We start from the raw sequence: 23604 nt of genomic DNA, 5'->3' as shown, positions 1-23604 counted from the left end.
TCTGTATCACAAAAATCAAAAATTTTACTTTTTTACAAACTTACGGTACAATAAAACACGTCTGATTTGATTTTATTCCCAGCTTTAGTTCTATCTTAAATCAATTATTATGCATTATTTTACATTTAATAAATTACATGATTTTGTTGATCACCACATTCAAACGTTGGCCTTCCTATTACAATTTATTTGCTGAACTAAAAGCACAAACTAGATGCCTAATGTTGAGCTTCTTTTCAAAAAGAACATTTACATTTCTTCTTCAAAAATATTATAGGATCGAGCAACTCTTTCGGCTATATCACCCTGCAACATATTTGTTTGTTCATTTTGACAAATGAACAGCTTAAACAAAAGATGGATGATTAAGGATGAATTTGGTTAATGGGTTAAGAATGACAATGAAAATCTATACTTCCCAAAGATCCTTACAGTTCACACAATTCTCCATCATCTACTTAGCAGTTAGTCTTTATTCTTCTGCTTTCTAAAAATCTCTCAATGATCAGCAAACAAAATTGTGGCAGAAATAAATAGGTTTGGATTTCAAATATAAGCTCTATCATTCATCGGGTATCCTTAAGCAATTTCTCACATGTGAAACAGAAAGAGAGCTACTACCATAACTGAATGATTTAAAGATTAAATAAAATAATGCTAAATACATAGCACAGTACAAGATGTATAATGGGTGCTCGATAAATTTGGTTCCTGTCCTTTAAAATTATTTTATTAAGATGCTTTAGTCTCTAAATGTAAATAGCTAAATGGCTCTACTTATTTATTAAAACATAGTGCTGCAAAATAAAAATTAATACATAAATAAAAGAATATGTGGAAATAAAAGGACAAAACAACCACACACTGTTAAACTATACACTAAAACCAGTACAGACCTTTCTATATCTTGGCAACCAGTGGAAAACTACAAGGTGCAGCCTTATTCCCATTTCTTGCCTCCATATTTATTGTTTGCTTTTGCTACTTAGATATAAAGTAACTAAAACAGTAAACAGAAAGGAGCAAATAATCTGAGAATTAGATCAGAGTATACTTTTGTTGCTCCACCAGAAGACATCACCCCACTCCTGCCCCCCAAATCAAGCAATATTAATAAACGTATCTAATGAATATGAATGACCATGAAAGACATGATGAATGCTAAGAGGTTTAAAACAGGGCCTCTTCCAGCTAAGGGATTACAATCTAGTTCGGGAGGTAAACTATATTTATATTAAAACCACACAAATACACACATACCCTCTCTGACCTGTAAGTAATCAGAAAAAAATTCAGGAAATTGTAGGAGTTGAAATCCATCTTAAAGAATTAGAATTTTGATAAAGAGGAAAAAAAAGGATTTTCCATAAGAAAACGAATTAACACATGTTAAGGCACAGAGTTGAGTCGGTTAACTTGTTAAATTAAGGAGCCTCTGTGTTAAGGCACAGAGTCAGTATTTTTGACTGACTTTGAAATAAATGCTTTGACTGAGGCAGAAAGAACACAGAAGGGACTCAAAGAAGACAGCATCAGGCTATATCACCTGGTGGCAGGTATTAAATTCCAGGATAAGGAAAACTACAGAAAACAGGAAGCTTCTGAAAGCATTTTAAAGAAAGTGACACAACAAAGTTGTATTTCAGGAACACCTCATTTAACCTTTGTCACTGTATTTAGATTGTGTTAAAGAAAAATATCTTACTTTAAATACAGTATTATGGTTAGCAAAATATTTTTAATATCTGTGGAATAGTAGTAGAGGTCCAAAATCCCTCATATGAAAATCTTGGGGCCAGCTGTATTTCAGAATTTAGAAATTTTTTTGATATTTAGAAAGCTTAACAATGCATATGGCATTGCACCTCTGCTTGGGTCCAGGGCAGCACTTCATTGCCAAACACATTAATATTTCTACCACAAAACATATAAGTACTCCCACAAAGGAGGATAAATAAAGACTACAAATTGTCTCACACTGCTTCAGCTCAGGTTTTCCACCAACTGAATTAACAAAAAGTGTTTGGTTTTCAGAGCTTTTTGGATTTCAGAATTGCAGATAAAGGACTGTATGTAAATCTGAAATGCTTTGCTTACCTTTACTCCAAGATGCTTCTCAATACTAGGGTTTGGATTAGTGTTAATGCTGCTCTAAGTACAAGCAAGGTCTCAGGAAGAAAAGAGCAAAGGACATAAGAAAAAGAAAAAGGTCTTTAGCAACATCTTGTGAAACAACAACAAATGGTAATGAAAGTCTTTCAGAAGGTCTTTAGAATAGGACAATGGCCAGGAACTCAAATAAGAGTTCCTGAAAAGCCACAACTAAAGATCTGGATGCTTTACCCACTACAGCACTAGTTCCTTCCAGCTGTCCCTTGTTCTCTCACTTTCAAAGCAAAGGTTTTTTTTGTTGTTCTTTTTTCCTTTGGTGGGGCAGGTAAGTAAAGTGCACACTAAAACAACGTATATCAATTCACATCTACTTCGAACTGAACCATGTAACTACAATGTGCTAAAGATTTAAAATGTAATTTTATAAGCACACTAATTTCCCTTAATTCCCTATCTCCCTGTTTTCATCTGTTGTAGTTTTTACAACAGCAGTGGGTCTAAAACACTGCTGTCCAAGAGAAATATAATACAAGCAAAAAATGTAAGCCGTATGTGTCAATTTAAAATTTTCTAGTAGCCATATATGAAAAAGTAAAACAGCAGGTAAAATTAATTTTAATAATACATTTTATTTAATCCAACATATCCAAAATATTTTTTCAACATGTCATCAATATTAAAAACTTCATTAATGCGATCTTATTTTTTTCATACTAGGTCTTCTAAGTATGTATATTATTACCCTTAAAGCACATCTCAATTCAGACTAGCCACATTTTAAGTGCTCCATAGCCACATGTGGCTAGTGGCTACATACTAGACTGCGCAGAATTAGAATTTCACAATGGTGACTACATACACCCTACAATGAAATTAATTTGCTCCTTTTTTAGTTTAGACCATTGACCCATCCCACACCTGTCACCTTAGGCTTGCCCTAAACTCATCATCAGTCTCAGTAAAGCCACAAATAATTAAATGTCTTCCATTTGGTCTTTCCTTCCTCCCAGCTATACTACAGTTAATTCAAATATGGTTTAAATTTTTTTTATAAGTCTCTGATGAAAAAAATAAAACTCTACTTTTTTTCTTCCTATGGCGCGGTTCACGCCATGGCAGGATCCTAAAGGAGTCAGCTTCGGCTGCCCTCTCTGAGTTGGCAGGACCACCGGAGGGAGAGCTGTTGGCAAGGCCACAGCTATGAACACTTGCTACAACCGTAAGGGTTCCTGCCTCGGCTTCGTGGTACTGCTTTTGCTTTCTCTTTCGATATTCTGGTTAGCGTGGCAGTTCTCTGAATTCCCAAAGATTATAAAAATAACACAAATGATTTTGCGGTCATTGAACTAAACATTCCCACAGAGGATCCGAGTAAATTGGACAATTTAAAATTATCCCCTTATGATAAACTGACCACACCAACATATGTTCCAAAAGCACCGCTCATGACTAAATATGAGCTGCAGCCTAATGTAAGTTGGCAAACATCATTTACTGGAGACTGTATTAATGGCAAGAGAATGGTTGGCATTAATGAGAAATTATATGATTGGGATAAATTAAGTATATGGGAATGAACCCGTAGAATTCCCTTTACTTGGTGGTGTCCAGTTTTAAATAAATCATTAAGAATCAGGTGTTGGGATAAAAATATATGCTGTAAAATTATTAAATCTGCAAAATTTGATCTTAGAAAAATAAGAGTGCAACTGGTTTTGGGAGGGATGGTGCTGTGCACAAGGACACTTTAACATTTAGATCAAAATTACAGGGCCACAGCCAATGCATAACCTTAAAATGTGCTATCATGCTATCATGATAATGCTGTTCAAATATCCACTGTTCTTTTTCCATATGAACAGTAGGTTCATTTACATTTAAGACAAAATAACTGCCACCCCGTTAATAGGGTGGATATTAACCACAGCTAGCTGACAGAAAAAGGTCACAAGATAACTTCAAGACAATGAAGGGATGGTTCGGATCTTATAACCTGATTCCAAGAAAAGGAAGCACGAGTTGATCACCAGAGACATGCTGACAAAGGAAAGGACTGGCTGACCTCTAAAAAAGTTTCCTCCCTGCTTTTTGGACTATTGATTTAAGCTTGCTGATACAATAAAAATAGTACCCCAAGCCCCCCTGCAGAGAAAAATCTAAATAAAAGGCATTGGCTCATGCTCTACTGGGCTCCAGCTGCAACACGCTGACAGCCCTCAGAGAAAGAACGTGCATAGTGATGCATTGAGGTCTCTGTCTGTGTTTGTTATTTTCGCCGACCCTCTCTCTCCCTTTTTGGGTACCCACCCCTCGCTGAAGCTGGACATCGGCATTCCTATATCACCTTTGCAAATTTACATTTCAAAACACTAGCTGAGTTTTGTAAGTGCAAGAACAAAAACCTGAAAGGAAGTCTTAAGACTATATATTTCTTGGAGAATCCATCTCTGTCATCTTCTTGGCTCTCCCCTTGAGACATGCTGCATTCTAAAGCAGCCATGCACTAATAATGGTTGAAGCTGGTGGTTCATGATGATCTTTATTCAGCTTTCCATATGTCTAAAATTTCCCATAATTAAAAAAAAATTAATGAGGGAATGATAAGGAGCAAGTCCAAGGGCACCTGAATAATAACTGCTGTTATTTTTATTAACTGCTGTTATTTTTCTTGTTAATATGATGTGGGAAATAATTATAAGGAACCTCTGAAGAGATTAAAGGATCAACAGCTTAAAATCTGATTGAGACTCTGCATCTGAAGAACCAGATATTTCCCTTTACACAAAGTCCAGTGATTCCTTTCTGAAATCTGTTTCCTTTAATGACTTTTGCAGAGCTGATACTCCATCAGAAAATTGGCTTCTCCAGTAAGTATTTCTTTTTTTTTTTTTTTTTTTTGTCGTTTTTTCGTGACCGGCTCTCAGCCAGTGAGTGCACTGGTCATTCCTATATAGGATCCGAACCCGCGGCGGGAGCGTCGCTGCGCTCCCAGCGCAGCACTCTACCGAGTGCGCCACGGGCTCGGCCCTCCAGTAAGTATTTCTCTCACACCAGCCACACAATGTCCTTCTATCAGGTAAAAACAACATATTGAAACCGAATTATGCTGCTTTGTTTCAAAGAAAATCACTATTACATTTCTTTTATCCAACAAGTAATTGTTTTGTACAGGTTTTACTAGGTTTATAAGTATGGTTTTAAGTCCCTTATGGTTAAAATAAAACAAATCCTGTTAAAAGCTTGTTTGTACATTCTGAACCCAGAACAAACGAACCATTTTAGGTGATTCCAAAAGATTACCCTTTTATGTTTAAAAGTTGAGCCAATGTTAATTAAATCTGGCAACTCCTGAGGTGTATGCTTCACTGTATTACCTCACAGTAATTTAATTAGTTAAACTGAAACTAGGCTTCTGTCACTTCTAAAATCTACCTCCAAATCTGAACCAGTCTCCAGTGGTTTCAACTGCTTCAACCACACAGTCATAGGAGTTCAACACTCTGAGCCATTCCCATATTGTAACCACATTGTTAACCACACTGAGAATATAGGTTACAACAGGAAATAAATGTGGGTTAACCATAACATTAGCTGTACAATGAAGAGGTAATGGCAATCTTCTATAGACATCATATCCAGTTTTGAGCAGTTTCATCAGCTCATTAAATGTCAAGACAAGATTACCCATGAAATCTTGTAATGCAGCCAGTCTACTACCAAAATTGCTGCTATGCCAAATTCACTTGACTAGACACGTTCAAGGCATATTATAGTAGGACAACCAAGCACCCATCATAAAATGAGCCAGAGTGTGAACGTTATAAAGTTCTAGAAGAGAAACTCAAATTATGCTCAGAGTGAACCATTCCTCTTCTAAATGTTTCAGCCAATATCTAAAACAAGAAGTGAATTAGAAGTTTATGCATAAGACAGGCAAATAGTTATGACTGGAGGTTGGAGAATACATTTTTTTCTTTGATACAACTTCACAGAGATAAAATATAATTTCACATAAGTGACATTTTAGAAAAATAGAATATATACCCATGGTAATAACATTTGAATCATGCCAAATCTCACTGAGGTGACAAGTAGAAAAACGCTCTGGACCCAGTGGTGAAGTAAAGGGATACCATGCACCTGTTTAAGAGAGCAGTAAGGGCAGTTACAGTGCTGTATTCAAAGGCCTTCTAACCTATGTCTGAGTACATACAAGTGATTTTAAATATGAAAAGAGAATTAAAGCATCATAGTTACACTAAGTAGTTTTAAATATTTTTGCAAGGAGTCATGCCTGCAATATTAAACATCTACAATTACTATGCTCTTTTTTTCAGATAGATAGAGCTGAATTACCACTGTGACTAAAGCTTTCTAAAACCTGACTTATTCAGGAAAACTATAAAATTGAGGCCAGATTTCCAGATGAAGGCATCATTACGGTGAAAACCAGTAACACCTTCGTCAATTATACTCAGTCGCTTCAGAAACACTTCTAAGAGCCCCTCTGTCTTGAAGCCCAAATAAACCCTAAAGGAGAAAACATTAACACGTTATCAAGGGAAAACTGCCTCCTCTTCCTCTCACTCTTTTCAAGCATGGCTAAAATAAATCTGATTTAGAATGAGTAGGAAAAAAATCAATTATAATACCTTAGTTTTAAAAGGCAGATTACTCCAGTACCAATGAGCAATCTTATGCCCAGACACTGGATTTTAAATACTATTCTTCATTAAAAAGAACCAGGCCTCCTCAGAAAAACAGCTGATTCCAGGGCTGAGGCAAGGGAGATGTTAAGATGAGGCTGGAACACACTGTTGTTCCAGGAAAGTGCCTTAAAAATGACAGGTAACCCTCAAAAAAATTAAAAATAGATTTACTATATGATCCAGCAATTCCACTTCTGGGTATATATCCAAAAAGAATTGAAAACAGCATCTTGAGGAGATATTTGCACACTCATGTTTGTTGCAGTACTAGTCACAACAGCCAAGAGGTGGAAGCAACCTTAATGTACACTGACGAATTTTTTAAATGTGGTGTGCACACGTACATACACACACACACACACACACACACACACACACAATGGATTATTATTCAACCTTAAAAAAAAGGAAATCCTGTCATATGCTATGATATGGGTGAACCTTGAGGACATTACACTTAAATAAGCCAGTCACAAAAAGACAAATACTACAGGATTCCACTAATATGCGGTATCTATAGTAGTCAAAACTCTTAGAAATGGAATGTAGAATGGTGGTTGCCAGGGACTGGTAGAAGGAGAAAAGGGGGAACTGTTGTTCAATGGCTATAGTTTCAGTTTTCCAAGGGAAAAAGTTCTAGAGATCTGTTGAACAATAATGTGCATATAGTTAACATTACTGTACACTTCAAAATGGTTAGAATGATAAATGGTTAAAATGATAAATAGTTAGAATGGTTTATATTATGTGTTTTCTCTTACCACAATAATAATAAAAAAGATGGGGCATATGAAAAGGACACAGAAACCAACTCGAAGGTGCCCCTAATGTCAAATCTGGGACAATCTGTGCAACAATATAATGATAATAATGGAATATAACCTCTAGAACATAATAAACATTGATGAGTCCATACTGATATAAACGAATAACTGAGTAAATAAATCGGGGAAAGGGGACAGCTCTTCCCTACAGGAGAATTCCAACTAATAAATATAGAAAAAGTAATGGAAATGGTATCAATGTTAATTTCCTGGTGTTGATGTGTACTACGTACTATGATTATGCAAAATAAAGCTGGGTAAAAGATACTAATCTTGCAAATTTAAGTCTAAAATTATTTCAAAATGAATAGTCTTAAATAGAGGCAACAGAGCAGAACATGAAAAGTACTATATTGGGAATCAGGAAAATTGAATTCCATTCTTTTCTTTCTAAATAGAAAGATTTATGACCTTGGGCAAACAAAAGAAGCTAACTAAGCAAAATTGCTGAGTTTTTAGAAAGAGGAAACTGGGGTAGAAAGAACAAATATTTTACTGTGTGTATGGCACTATCTAGAAACAAATGCCGACTAATTTTATGAGACCTTAAGACAGCTTTCTTTTATTCAAAGAAAATAATACTTTGAAAACCCGTAAAACATGTTTACTTACTATCTGAAGACTAATGAAATCTACTGTGGCATGCACAGAAGAGTTTTTTTCATATTGTAAGAATAACATAGTAACTAAAACAAAAAAGCAATATTATAAATTTCCACCAAGTATAAAAGCTGAGTTATTAGAGTCAATCAAAAAACAAAAAACCAATGAACAAAACAAAAATCTAAACAGAGGCTATATTAATCACATAAAAGCCTCTAGTTTCATTCCCACTTACAAACTGCAGAAGTCTGGTGAATCTCTGAAGCTCAAAATTATAAATGAAATACTAAAATAATACCGTTCTATCGAAAATCTCAGTAAAATAAAAGGAATTCTAATCCTTCTCCAAGATTTGATTACTTCAGATTAAATCTAACAACAACAACAAAAATATACTACAAGGAATGAAGAGTTTGAGAAGTCTGCTAGAGTTCAAAAAAAAAATTACAGACCCTGCATTATCACATTCTTAGCAGGTCTAAATTTTTAAATTGCAGGCCACACCCAAAGTGGAAAAAATTTAAAGAGAATCTTTTGTTCATTATGTTCAACTTCAGGAATGACTACTAGATGGAATGTTTAAATAGCTGGTGATGACTTTAAATTGAAACAAGAAGTTAAAACACCTCTCACTGTTAACTGCTCAATGTTTTACAAATTCCATCCCAAGAAGTCTCCAAACTGTGGTCCTTGCCATTATCTGTGCATCTACCTTTTCCAACCCTTCTAAAAAAAAATAAAAATAAAATATCTATGACTCCTTTAAAACTATAATAATAGTATCCCATCTCTACAGAAATAATCTACTGACTGAAAACAATATTTCCCATGGACTCTATTAGGAAAAAACATTTATACGTTTGGCAAGCATCAAACAACAGCTTTAAAAGTTTATTTAAACCTATCAAGCATCTTATTAATGAAGTAACTTATATACAGGTCAGTACAAAATCTAAATGAATAGGTTACCAGAAAAGGTTGTTTCAGTAAAATTGAGTTAAAGATTTTGAACCCCCAACAAGCCAGTTTTCTTTAGGTAATAGACATTAACTGCACAGCAAACATGAAAAAGTTGAAAGAAAAACTATTCACATGATCTGCAACACAAATTTCCTTTTAGCAATTCTCCCAAGGCAAAACATATTATCCGTTCTTAACCTAAAATACACAGTACAATACACATCGAAAAATGTTATAACTGAAAGGAACCTTAAAGATTCAAATGGTTTCATCAGGCAAAATACAAGACCACAGATTATGTGAATTATCTGAGGTCACCCAGTTAAATGGCAAAATCAAATACAAATTAAAGTCACAGTCCAATATTATAAAATCTTTCAATAAAGATCTAGAGGTTACCACTTTTAACAACACTGCTATAAATTGTTAAGAGGCTGACCCTCGCCCCTTCCCAAGAAAGTAGGACATTAAAATCAGCACTCTTTTATACTTCAAGAGTACAAAAACCAAAAAATAAAGTACTTTAAAAATAATCAGATTGAAACTAAAAATATCTCTACACATATTAAAAGATTTCATACCACAACATAAAATGAAAAAGTGTAAGAACAGAACATTTTAAAAAATGGCTCAAGAGCAAGTCCAAACTTAGTCACTAAAATGCTTTCTAAGTACCAACAAGCATCAGATTATCCTAATTTATATAGATAAAACCATCCAAACTCCTAATTGAGGCAAAGCATCTTGTTTGGTGAGGCTCTAGGGTTTGTTGTGGCAGCTCAGTACAGCATGATTGCATCTATCATCAAGCAATTTTCTCTCATTTTTTAAGAGCCAAAGTTGAGTGGATAATGAGACAACAGAGCATATAACTGGATGATGTTACTACTTTCATCCAGTTACAGCTACAGGCTGCTGTAGATTATGACAAGTTAAATAATGTTGCTAGGACTGTGTTTCAACTGGAAACTTTCAAACAGAGGTTCACAAATTTATTATCATGAGATGCGCTCCAAACAGATGCAAGATGATAAAATCAGACAGCACCATGTTTACAACTCAACGAATATAGGCACAAAATCCACATGCTCTGTTGAGTTGAGGAATCCAATGATGGAGTTTATCAATATCATTCTTCTGTGATTATATGTCATGAAGATTTGGGTAAAAATACATATTCACCCACATACATGTAGTGAAGCAGTAAAAATGAGCAAAGATTTGGGCATTTAAAAGTTCATTGTCTTGAATATTTCTCAAACTGAAAGTTTAAAGAAGTTTCAAAAGGAAGTACTTCTTCATACTTGTCAAATAATCAGAAGAGCATTATCTCAATAGATAATTACACTATTATAATTTTTTAAGGAGAAATTAATCTTAGAAACCAACAGTAAGAAAAATCATCATAAACAGGTCCTTGTGTGTTTTAACAGACTTTCGCAACACACAGGCTAAAGATGCCAGACAAAAACATTCCTTTAACAAGAAATCTGAATACTTGGGAAACAAATTTCCTTATTAGGGTATTGATAAAATAGAGGAAGTTGTCACCAGAGGAAAATGTAGTCCTGCAATTTCAGGCTTAGCATATGAACAGAACATTCACCAAATGCCAAGTTTCCAGCACACATCATACACAATAATACCCTCTTTATTCAAAATTTCTTAGTACTGAAGGTTCTGATAATCTCCATTTCTGTTTCCCAACAAAGTTGTGCCAGGTATAATTAGATTTGGACAAACTGCCTATGGCTATTGTACCCTCTCAACTAGGGAAACTTATGCTAAGAGAGATTTAAAACAGACCCACAAGCCCTTAGACAAGAAAATCTCTTTTTACCTATAACTACCAGGTGTTGCTCCACCATCAGCAGAAGCTCAGAAATGAAAGGGGGGAAGGGGCTGAGATAAAAAGTGTATAATGAGAGAATAAACTGTGAGGAAAATGTAGCTACCACAGTATTATTTTCAATAAAACCAATGATTCAAAACATTAATTCTGTCAATCAACTGAATTGGTATACAATGAGAAAAGCATACTCAAGAAAATACAAGCTAATAGTACATTCTTAATTTTAAATCATGGCAGGAAATTCATTAACCTTATAAACGATCAATGTATGTCTTTGCTATTGGTAAGCAGTACTGCAGGACATCAGTGCAACAGATGTTTTAGGCAGTGAAATATAACCAAGAAAAATGATAACGTTGTTCCACCTACTTACAGGGTCGTATAAGATAGAAATAAAGGCTTTTTGATGCTTCCCCTATTGGAAAAATGAATATTATTCTTCCTGCTAATGTTTTAATAGTTATTACTGGGAGGTCCCAGAACATTATAGTAAAAACCAGGGGAGCAGGGGGGTGTTTTGGGAGAAGCACAGTGCAGACAAGTCAACTAGGAAGTTTGTCCATAAAATGCAATGAAATCATTTCAGCATAATGAAGAAGCAGCAGAAACAAACACCAGCAAGTACAGTACCTTTTAAATAACACCTACAGATAAGTGGCCACTATCAGCTGACAAATAAAGAAAGCAGACATATCCTCACATACACATTACTATACGAAAGCAGCAACCAAAGCACAACTGTTTCTTAAAAATGTGACATTAGCAATGCCCTGTGTCCCATCCCTCTTTCCAGAAGTTGATCATAAACCTGAGGTAAACCTGCCCATTCTTCCTACAAGTCTGAAGCCCAGAGTTCCCCATTCCTTCTCCCTGGTTTCCCTAATCCTTAGACCCAACTCTCTTAATACAGCCAGCATCTGGTCACACCACCACTTACAAAAAGAGGAAGTGGGAAGCTGCTCTGAGGAGACTCCAGTGAGGGAGCAGATAGCCTACGTGAATGAAGATTCTGAGCTCCTGCCGTGTGATCCACTCAAAACATAAGAGCTTACTATCCCTTATAGTGCTGTATAATAATTTACCAAATAATCATCTTTTCTTCCCAAATGTACTATAAACATATATATATAGCAGTCTGATCCCAAATAAACTTTAAGTCTTCTAGAAGAGACCAGGGCTATCACAACCATAATCTGATATTCTCTTTTAGTTCCAGGGAAAAACAGCTTTCATTATTGGACATGAAAAAAGCTGGGAAACTTTCTTAAGAGGATAGGACTAGAAAGCAGTAAGTCACCGAGACTAGGGTCAGATCAGTACCTGGGATCAGCGGTTACATAACAGGAGGATAGCAAATACACTTCTTGGGGGAAAAAAGCATTTTTAAAATTATATATCTACAAGTTTTCAAGTCAATATTATCTGCCTACTATCAAGTAAAAAGAAATGAAAAGCTGGTGGTGGCAGTTGCTGCTATAATAATCACTACTAGACTCAGGATGGGAACCTTCCCCAATTATGTAAGATTAATTTAGATGAAGAGCTATGCTCTTTCCTTAGTTTGTAATGTACTAGCAATTTTACACATCATCATAAGAGAATAAGTCATACCTGCTCTCCCTATTTCCCAGAAGTGTCTGTGAAAAGAAAATGACAAAAGCACTGATGCCCAACTAGTGAAACCTCATCAAAATCTCCAGGGGAAAGAATAAGGGGAGGTCTTTATGTGCACAGTTTGCTAGAAGTAAGTATATCACTAAAACCAAACAGCAATCTGTCAAAAAGAGGACAAAGAACAAATAGCAGTTGTATTCCAGCAAACCTGGAAGGAAGAAAGATGGATCTAAAAGATGGGTTTAAGGATGCTAGTACCACTCAGGAAAGAATGAAAGAAGGGGTGAGGGAGCACATGGCCCTCACGGTATAAACATGTACAGCTCAAGAAGACAAAGGCCGGATGGAATACTAATTTTAAGATCTGCACTTACTGCAAACAAAAAAATCTTAAAACACTATCACTAAGAACCTACATATATTCTCATTTCTTTATCTGAATCCTTCCTGACCTATCTGTGATTCTGAATAAATTTCTGTATCTAAAGTATTAAATATACCCAAAGTAGGGAAAACAAGACTTGAAAAATTCCCAGTAAGAAACCAATATTTTATTTTCAAGCTTTTCAATCAGTCATAGTGAGCTAAAAAAAAGACCAAATATGGAATTTTAAAAATCCCTACACATTAATAAATTGTGTTCTTGACTTATAAATTTTATTGCTACTGACATTCTGCTAGGACACATGGGCTATAAATGTTTTCCTAAGAGTAGTAATACCTATACATTCATGTCCATAGCTGATCAATAATACACAACTATGAACTGATTGGGATTAGGTGGGCAATTTGTACTCAAGCAGACTCAAATGAAGCTAACAGCCTGTCTGAAAAGTGAACCCATAACCTCTGTCTCATTAGCACTACACTCCAGCTGTTAAAGATTCAAATATGAACTTGGAGGGGGGCTGCAGGGCACAGCAGTGAAACACTAACAACAGGGGAAAAATTTATAGAGTCTACACAAAATTTTCTCTTAATGGAAACCAGCTGCAAAGAAGAGATGCCATTTTCGGTATTTGAGCCTGGTAAACTACTAATGGGTTTCTTCTATTCCAAGTTTCCATTCTGGAAGGAAGGCCTTTTAATTCATAATTCCCTCAGAGTCTCTGGCACTACTCAGAATTACCTTTCTAAAATAACTACTCTAGATTCCAAACTGTCTATCCATTAGACGTGTGTGGTGAGTCTCTAAAGAGCTATTCAAAGCCATTCCCTCTATAAACCATGTATTTCCCCCAAGGAAAAATTGAAATCCTATTTTAACTATGTGATCCATAAGAAATCTAGCACATCTTAATTCAAAGTTGTGAATTTTAGACTTCTCACTTGATATCAAGGATATATGCCATTTACAAAACACTGAGATAAAATATTCACCAACTGTTTTCACCATAATTCTATTGATTGCCACAAACTTAATTCTACCACTTGGTAAATACTTTTTCCCAAACTTTGATTAATTAATCTTTCTCCCAAACAGCCAATAAATCAATTTAAAAACTGTTTATGTGTGATTCATGTTAATATTTAATATATCCTACCACCTGCCCCCAATACCAGTAACAAGAAGAAAAAATATATATATACACATTTGGGCTTTATTTTCCTAACTTAGGACTGCCAGCTCTCCTAGAGCTTATCTGAGGGTATTTCAAAATGTTCATGGAAAAACTTGTATTATCTTTTAATTCTATTTTTCCATGACCTTTTAAAAATACCCTTGTATAATTTTGGTTTGCAGAAACTGCCCTTGGAAATTCAGGCAGTGGCTTAACGCAAAATGAAGAAAACCATTTACATAAGATTTTAAAACTAGAAATAGACGAACACTCATTTCTCCTACAAATATAACTCAGAAACCCCAGAGTTAAGTGGAAGAGAATATATCATCACTAGAATCATGAAGGTTGAGTAAAACTTCTGCAAAAGATACCTCTGGCACCCCAGACAACTGATAAGAGGCAAGAATATCTGCATCAAATTGCTATCAACCAAAGAACCATTATAAAACTGGTTTTAAAATGAAAAAGCAAGAAACAAACCTCAATTTTGTCTGTTTTGGCATCTCCCCAGTATATCTTGCCTTCATCATAATCCAAGGCTAAACCATTTGGCCAACCAAGAGAAGTGTTAACCAATACTACTCGGTCAGAACCATCCAGAGCAGCTCGCTCAATTTTCGGGATTTCTCCCCAGTCAGTCCAATACATGTACCTACAGAAGTAGACAGAAAATGAGCTAAAAATAGGTAATAAAATGTAAAACTTTCAGATATCCTAAAGGTAAGATCCACTCTTCATATTACACTGGTATCAATGGTCAGTGCCAGAAAAGAAAGAAACCATAGGACATGTGAAGGGTATGTTTAAGACATTTTATAACTGCAGTGAATAAGCTTGTAAAAATTTTTCAGATCTAATTAATCCTGAAAATGCCTCCCAATAATTAGATTCCATTTTTAGTTATGTTTTTTCAAAATATTTTGTGCTCCTTCCCATGAACTTCTTTTTTTTTCCTTAATGGCTTGTCATCTCTGACACAAAAAGATTATCCCACTAGTAATATTCAGATGACAAACTGAATTTCCAAAATGACTAATTCTTCCTGCACTGTTAAGTGATTCTTGTGGTTCCTAGATGTTTAAGTGGCTCTAAGGCATTGGTATACACTGAGGTGTAATAATTTCTCACTATGTTCATCCTCAGAATAAATCTCACAGTAACAATAACATTGGGGAGTATGTAGAAAGTTGTGCTTCCCTGAACTAGGGTCAGGGTGGTATGGAGGAGGGGAAGAATAGGAGTGAATCTGCTTGGCCTCACAAAGTTTTGGCAATTGAGTTGTTCATGTATTTGGGGAACTATAAAGATATATTCTTACTATAAGTACTGAAAACAGGATAAAATTAAATCTTCTAAGGGAAGGGAAAGAATTAGGAAAACTATTTCTTTCCACGTTTTTCACAGTCATGATACAATCTGAGCAAAATCTGCAGACAACACCCAACGTCAGCAAGCATGGACTTAATTTAGAAAGGAAAAATATTCAAAACATTCAAGTCAAAAAACTAGCAATTCTTTAACCTGAGATTTTATTCAATCACTGTATTCTAAAAATGGACAGCCATTAAAAGAGCTGTTTATTGGAAACAACATATTCTTCATGTTTTCTTCATTTTCTTCAGTGTTTATAGGGACCTGTAGCAAGCAGAAAGACCAAACAGGGGCCAGCCCCGTGGCTCACTCGCGAGAGTGCGGTGCTGGTAGCGCTGAGACTGTGAGTTCGGATCCTATATAGGGATGGCCGGTGTGCACACTGGCTGAGTGTGGTGCTGACGACACCATGCCGAGTGTTGCAATCCCCTTACCAGTCAGGGGAGAAAAAAAAAAAGAAACAACAAACAGAATTTACTATCAGCAGAGCTTCTTACCCAACCATGGGATCTAACACAATAGCCCGGGGTTCTTCTAAGTCTTCTGAAATCAAGATCTTCCTCATGGTCCCATTGAGTCTTGTCACTTCTATCCGATCAGTGCCAGTGTCTGTCCAATAAAGGTTTCGTGCAACCCAGTCAACAGCAATACCATCAGGATGGGCAATTTGAGCAGTGACCACAAACTGACTGCCAGAACCATCTATGAATGAGCGGCGGATGGCCCTCACTTCATCATCAGTCCAGTAGATATAGCCTTCCACAGGATCATAATCTATAGCAATGGCATGACGGATGTCTTCTAACTGCAGAACAATGTCTGTAAAATCTGGTGTATCCAAAGAAATGCGTCTCAAGTCTGTCCTTCGGGCTAGAAGCAGTAATTCAGTGGCACCTAGAAAAACAGAAATAATTTGAAACCCACAGGCAAAATTTAGCCACTCTAAATAAAGAATGCAGAACTTCTTCAGGAACTGAAAAATGAATGATTATAAAACAATACTACCTCTCTTTTGAGCACAAGTGTAAAGTTATACCGTAAAACAGGAAGAGTCCACTATGAGGTCAAGATCTATAACACCTAAACTCTCCAAATCAAGTTTTGATACACTTTCTGGTTTCATTCATTTTATAGGCCCTGGAATTAATACAGCTATTTACAGGTGTAATGGATAATAACTAAGTAATGACTAAGAAGCTAAGGAGCTGAGTACTAAAGGAGGAAGGAGATGCAGGATATAGATCCTTTGTTCAAGATGCATGTATAAACGGTAAGGAAATCTAGGATAAGAATCTTTGTGGTTGATGGGAATGTTCTAAAATTGGATCGTGGTGATGGCTACACAACTCTGTAAATTAACTAAAAATCACTGAACTGTACATCTGCAATAACTGACAGAATTGAGGACAAAGGAAGCTATGGACAAAGAAACAACAGCAATGGTGAGAAGTAGCCAGATACATAACACAGTATCTTATGTTATTAAGATATTAATATGTTATTAAGAGCAAGAGTTGTAGATCCAAAAGAACTTGATTCTAGTGAATATATGAACTTAGGCAAATCATCTAATCTTTCTAGCTTCTTCGTCTATACTATACCACGTAAGGTTGTTTTGAGGATTAAAGGAGATAAATATAAAACTCAGGAAGGCATTTAAGTACTCAATAAATATTAACTAGCATATTACTATTAAAAAATAGAGACTGTCACATTTTTATATCACTTAGTTTTAAATTTTTAAATCAGACTTCTTTATGAAATATTTTTAACCCATATTAGGATTCATAAAAACATAACTGGAAATGAGGATATTAAGCTCAATCTTTTTTTTTTTCATTTTTAATGTTCAAGTAAACCACCATCAAAAAAATCATCTAACTATAAGAAGCTAACAAAAGATAGTAAGCAAATTGACAACTGGAAGAACAAGGAAAAATTAGCAGCCAAAGAAATGAGTCCAAAAGAAAATATTTGCATATAAACTTCAAGCGTCAATCTGGAATTATAGTTGAAAAAACTTCCAGTGTCAGTCTAGAATTACAGTTGAAAAAACTAAGAAGAGCGAAGGCTCTCAACATCAGCTTTTTGACTCAGGGCTTGGAGAAAGTACAGCACAAATGCCACAGCAGGCACCAAGTAGGAGTAACTTTGTACAATTCACTGTCCCTGCTAACTACCAAAAGGAGCCCGTCCAACGCTTTGCTAGAGCTGTTAATTTGAGAAAGGTGATCAAAAGGGAATGGTTAACTTAAGGCTACTGCATGTCAAATGGACATCTGAAATTCAAAACTGGTTAAACATGTACATCTACACTGCTGTGAGGGAGTAGACAGACCACTATTGCTAAAATAAAACCTCTGTTTTAAAGTCATGCTACATTTTTAAACAAAAAACAAACATTACAAAAAACTTTTGTTTTAAATTGAAACCAAATTATTATTTGCCATGGAAACCATCTGACAAGTCAGCCAGCTTCACCTTTGACTATGAGGATAATTTATCAACGCCAAATCATAACAAACATCCTGTACATGGACTCAATTCCATCTCCCTGACTCCCTGACCCCCTCGCCAGGAACTCTCTAACACACTCTGAAATAAAGGCTCCTGCTTTCAGAGTTAGACAAAGCAGCCACTGCTAAGTATAACAATTTTCTTACCAGGTCTTGCTGCTTGCTAGAGAACCAGATGGTGATCCATAGGGGTGAGAATGAAGAACAACATTCTCACTAAGAAGAAAAAGAGAAGAACTGGTGTTCTTCCAAACCAGAAGTCCCTTGAAATGTCCTAAATCAGTATAATTCTCCAACGTGCCCTCTCTTTATGGAGAATTAAGAGTAAAGAGAAGAGGCAAAGTGTGGTTGTTAAGTAAAAAAAGAAGCTGCTTTAAACAGTAAAATATGGAATTGTTTTCTTCTTCTGAAAGCACTTCTCTGTCATTAAAAAGCAATTTAAAATACCCTTCAATCATTTGTTAGAAAACATATCTATCCCATGAAATTCTTTACAGCTAAAAGTTTAAAAAACATCTTCTCCCCACAGAGGTTCTTTATAAGTGCTACCTACTGTTAAAAGTGTATTCTTTATGAGAAGTAATACTCATTCCCACAAGAATCAAATGTGATATCAATGACTATGAGCTTTGATAGAGAAAAGAAATAGCAGCTAATTTTTTTCAAAAATAGCAAGTTACTTAAAATACTAAAATGATTTATAAAACAGCATTCAAGAGATGCCATAAAACACAAAATATGCCTGTTACATAATCACTTGCGAAGGTTGTGAAATTAAGTGACTAGTCTCCCAAAGCACTTTAACCAATAGAGTTTATTAAAGATAAATAAAATAAATCATAAAGAATCTCAATTGCTATTATAAAATTTCCCTTCTTGGATAACATCTTACCATCTTTGCAGGTTTTTCCATTCTCCAGGAGTTGGACCCCAGTTGGGCAAGCACACTGATAATAAGGCTTGGCTGGAGACATCAAACACAAATGGGAACAACCACCATTATCAATTCCACATGGATTTGTAGCTGTCAAATATAAATTACACTGATTAATACCAATGATTACAGATGACCTCCTTCATTCTAGGTACACAAAAGTTAACAACCATAACATGAGCAACTGTGATAAACTAAAATTATTACCAAATGTCATCCAGGTGCCCAACTATCAAACCATCTGCAAGGAAGGGAATCAATCAGAGAGCATTTACCCAGCATTTTGTAACCAAATTGGAAAACACAAGTAGTAAAGCAGGAGATCTCTGCCCTAAAAGAGTTTACAATCTACTCAGTAAGCCAAAGCTAACAAACAATAAAACTAGAAAAGAATAGAAAACAATGAAATTAAATGCTATCTTACACATTATAAACTATAAGTAAGAATAAAGTCAAACGGGAAGTAAATCACTGAGGTTTAAAGAACTGAAAAGAGACAGAAGATGTAGGACAGGAGCCTTGAAAAATAGGAAAGATAGATAGGACATTTCAAGTATGGTAAAACCATATGAAATAAAAGCTTGGGGGCTGTACACTGGGTAGAATAATAAGGTGACTAGTATAACTGGAGGTACGGTTTCTGTTGACTAATAGAACTAAAGTTGAATGAGCACAAAGAATGGGAAAAAACTGTGGTAGAGGGCACTGAAAGCACAAAAAAAGTAAATAGAATTTTGAAAAGTCATGTTTTGGAAAGATTAACATGGAAGAACAAGCAGAATGGATTAAAAGAGGGAAAATTAAAAAGCAAAGAAAAGTAATTATTTAGCAGATTTGTAGAAACTGGGAAAGGGATGTATTCAAGTAATATTTATAGAAAAAATTCAATATAGGATGTAAACCAATGGAAAATGAAAGATAAGAGATCAATATCAAAGATCACTGCAAATTCTCAGACTGGTAAATCATAAAGGATCAACAGTGCCATTTAAAAAACAGAAAATTTTCTCCTGTAGGCTTACTATGAGAATAGAAAATTCATGAGTGACTAAACATTTTTTCTTTTTCTTTTTTTACAAAAGAGTAATGCATACATTGAAAAATATTTTTATGGGCTCATGATCATCAGATTCCAATATAACACATTAGATTCTTGTATTTGATTATCTCCCCCTAAATGGAAAGAGCTAATATAAAGCAATACATGATCCAAAAACTCTTCTTCATTTTTTGGCTATAGAACACAATCTGAAATATACTCAGACACATGCCAGACATTTATTTACGCACAAGTGCCAAACACTTAACATTCCCATACTCCTTTTGAACCTAATTCCAGTCCTCTCTTATAAGAAGTTGTTGTCAGCAGTCACAGCCCAAGTCATTGTAAAAGCTGACCAAAAATAGAAGCAAACTAAGGAAAAAAGAAAGAGAGGGGTTGGGGGTGGGGGAGTGGGAATAGTGTGCACAGAAAATTTTAAGCAGTTATTTTATTCTGCAAGCTAAGGTACTTAAATTCACCAACTAGACTAACAGAGGTTTCCATTCAAGAAAAGTGTTTGTTTTTTAAATTCACATGAATACACTCAGATACACAGTAAGAGAAATAACATGAACAAGAAATGCATTTGTGTATAAGCTAAACGTATGAGCTATCTCAATTTTTTATTTCTCTCTTCTCCATCTCTATAACCCCTGCCCCAAAGAAAGGGCTGAGGTGGTCTGTATTGACAGAAAGGCTACAAATGGTTTAGGCTGTTGTTTAACCTGATTTCTATTTTGATGTTTTCCCTCTTTTTTATTCCTTCCCACTACCTTTGGATATGTCCTCCCTCCTCCTGACCCTCACTAAAGCCAGACATCAGAGTGCTACAAAGCTGTTCCAATTTGCAATTTAAAAGTCAAGATTACTTACCATTTGGCTGCCTCTGTTGGCTGAAGGCATGTATATCCATGGGAGAGAAGATGTTAGAATGGATTTCACGCAGACCCTCGCCAGTATACTTGTTGCAAGCCAAAATGGAGTGTGTATTCCAGTCAGTCCAGTACAATGTGTCCTCAAATAACGTCAAGGCAAAAGGATGTGGAAGGGAGCCTTTAACCACTGCCTGCCTATTAACACAGAGAGAAAAAAAACTTATTTCTAAATTTTCTTCTTTTATCATAGCAATCTCTCCCATTAAAATGGTCTTAGTCCATATTAACACATACAAATACTGAGTAACACATATCTTTAGGTCACATATACCTATGAAAGATAATTCACACAATCAATTCAAATATATTTTCAAGATGTCCAAAAGCCCCAACCAAGCACTTCTGAATGGTCCCTAACTTGGCAGCAGGTCCCAAATTCACTACGAGGTACCCAACAGAGAGAAAGTCCCAGTGTTAGCACTCACTGCTGTCAATTCCCACTCCTCAACTGCCATCTCTGGACTCACATCTCCCATCCTTTCACATAATTCATGTCATCAGAAGGAGAAAGGTGAGAAAAAAAAAAAAAATCCCAGCGGTTACATTTGGCACTGGGAAGTAGACTTAAATCAGCAATAGGTTTTTCACTTCTTGATGTGGAAGAACACAGAATATGAGCCTGTTTTTTTCCATCATTTCTTATGGTTTTCATAACTGATAGTGAAAACATACACGAGGCCAAAAAGGCATTCAGACAGAGCTCTCCCTGCAAAGCCCCAGTCTAGATCCAAATGATCATCTAAGCTGGTTTTTTGCTATATTGTTATTTAATCTTCCCAATCAGGCAGCCAAAGGGAAGTCCTGCCGTTGGCAGGATATGTTCATGAGACAAAACAGACACAAAATTTTCAGAAGCGATACATACTACACAAAAGGAAAAGTAGAGAGCCTGATCTGATCAGTACTCAAGGCACAGAGTTTTACAGTGTCACAGAGTTACATCATTAGTAAATACTCTAGAATAGTGAGCAAATCATGTTTTGATTCAAAATAATATTAAAAAATAAATGCCTTGATATTTTCATAAACCTAAGTTTCCCAATAGCTCAGTTTGCAGGGGGAGGCGGGGTGTTATTTAATAATCTCAATATCTATCAGACTACCAGTATATTAAATTAAATTTGAGAGTAATAAGATAATTTTTATATAAACAGAATTAGGATCTGTTATTGCACATGAAATGATCCTGGCCCAAAGTGTTATAAATTCAGGCCAGATTTTTTAAAAATTGAAAACAAGATTAGCATGACTATAGTTTACCAAACAAACTCTATATTTTGGAACCTCATACCTGCTCTTCCAGCGCTATCACCACAATTTTCACCTCTCATTTTCCTTAATTCTCTCTTCCCTTGCAGATTACTTTCCCTTTCATTTCCCAAAAAGAGCTGTCACAATGCCAACTTCTGAAGTGTTCCTCTTCTACTTTTCAAATGAGTGATTTTATTAAGTTTAAAGTGACTATGTTATTTACAGGAACAATATCATAGTTTAAGTCCAATTTTAAGTTAGTCTGTAATATATCACACTAAAGTCTTCCAAAATTCATTATGGTAAGACACAAAGAGAGAGTTCTGAGAAGCTGCCAAGAAAGACAAGTAACACAAATTTAAAAAATAAAGAATAATAACTACTAAGTTACCTGGCACTTCATCAACTATCTTAAAGAACTGCAAATTACATAACCAGATCTTTGAAAAACTCTGGAGAGCAAAAACTCTTTTTAAGTCTATTGTATATCATTAAGTAAAAAGTTAAAATTCATCCTAATGAACTAAATAGAAAAAGAAACAAATGGAAAATGCAAAATCCCTCCCTAAAAGCTATACTCATTTTATATATTGATTGAAAGCACTAGATCAAAAATTAGATAGAGCTAAATTTAACCCCCCCAACACTTACTACTTACATCATTTCTTCAAGCTTTGTTTTCCTCATCTGTAAATGGAAGATAATCTATCCTCACTGAGTTACTGTGAAGATTAAATGATAATGTATGCAAAAGTCATTCAGCACTATGCTTGGTACTTAACAACACTTCATAAATGATTCCTCGACTTGAAGATATATATTTTCAATATTTTAATATTTTTGATACAGCAGTAACATTTTACGATGTGACCATTTCATGTGGTAGTTTTAAAATCAATAAGTTCTTAACATCAACAGTTTATCAGAATCAATAAATACTATACTAACACTCTATTTAAATGTCACTTCCTTTTCATAGCTTCCTTAATCTCATCTCTGTGCAAGCTGAGTTATTTTTCCTCATCTATGCTCTCGTAACAGTTAGTGAACTGTTTTATAACTTATCCAACAACTCTATAACTGATAATCTTTTTCAAAGTAGTGATTCTGGCTATTTATATTCCCAGGGTCTCACACAATGCTATGTGTACAAATCAGATGGACTTATTAGACACTCCATGAATGTTTGATAAAATTAAACGTTTTAAATGAAAAATATGTAATTAACAACTGAACAAAAAGCAGAGCTAAGAAGACTACCACCAATGGGTAATTTACTGATTTGTCCAGACAATGGTGACATGTTTCTCATACAT

The 23604-nt window shown here is 35.2% G+C and overlaps 1 protein-coding gene across 2 annotated transcripts in view; it reads right to left on the bottom strand.

Moving 5' to 3' along the window:
* The window catches only part of LRP6 (LDL receptor related protein 6), a 160552-nt gene that overhangs the window by 53985 nt on the left and 82963 nt on the right, over window positions 1-23604 (bottom strand). For both annotated transcript variants that reach the window (XM_063074658.1, XM_063074659.1), the window contains exons 4-7: window positions 20976-21172; window positions 19019-19150; window positions 16108-16504; window positions 14720-14891 (exon numbers count right to left, since the gene is read on the bottom strand). In XM_063074658.1, coding sequence (XP_062930728.1) covers window positions 14720-14891; window positions 16108-16504; window positions 19019-19150; window positions 20976-21172 — 898 coding nt within the window. The remainder of the gene's footprint in view (window positions 1-14719; window positions 14892-16107; window positions 16505-19018; window positions 19151-20975; window positions 21173-23604) is intronic.

The sequence above is a fragment of the Cynocephalus volans genome, chromosome 12, assembly GCF_027409185.1.
Source record: "Cynocephalus volans isolate mCynVol1 chromosome 12, mCynVol1.pri, whole genome shotgun sequence".
Classification (NCBI taxonomy): domain Eukaryota; kingdom Metazoa; phylum Chordata; class Mammalia; order Dermoptera; family Cynocephalidae; genus Cynocephalus; species Cynocephalus volans.
This window is presented reverse-complemented; position numbering and strand designations above follow the sequence as displayed.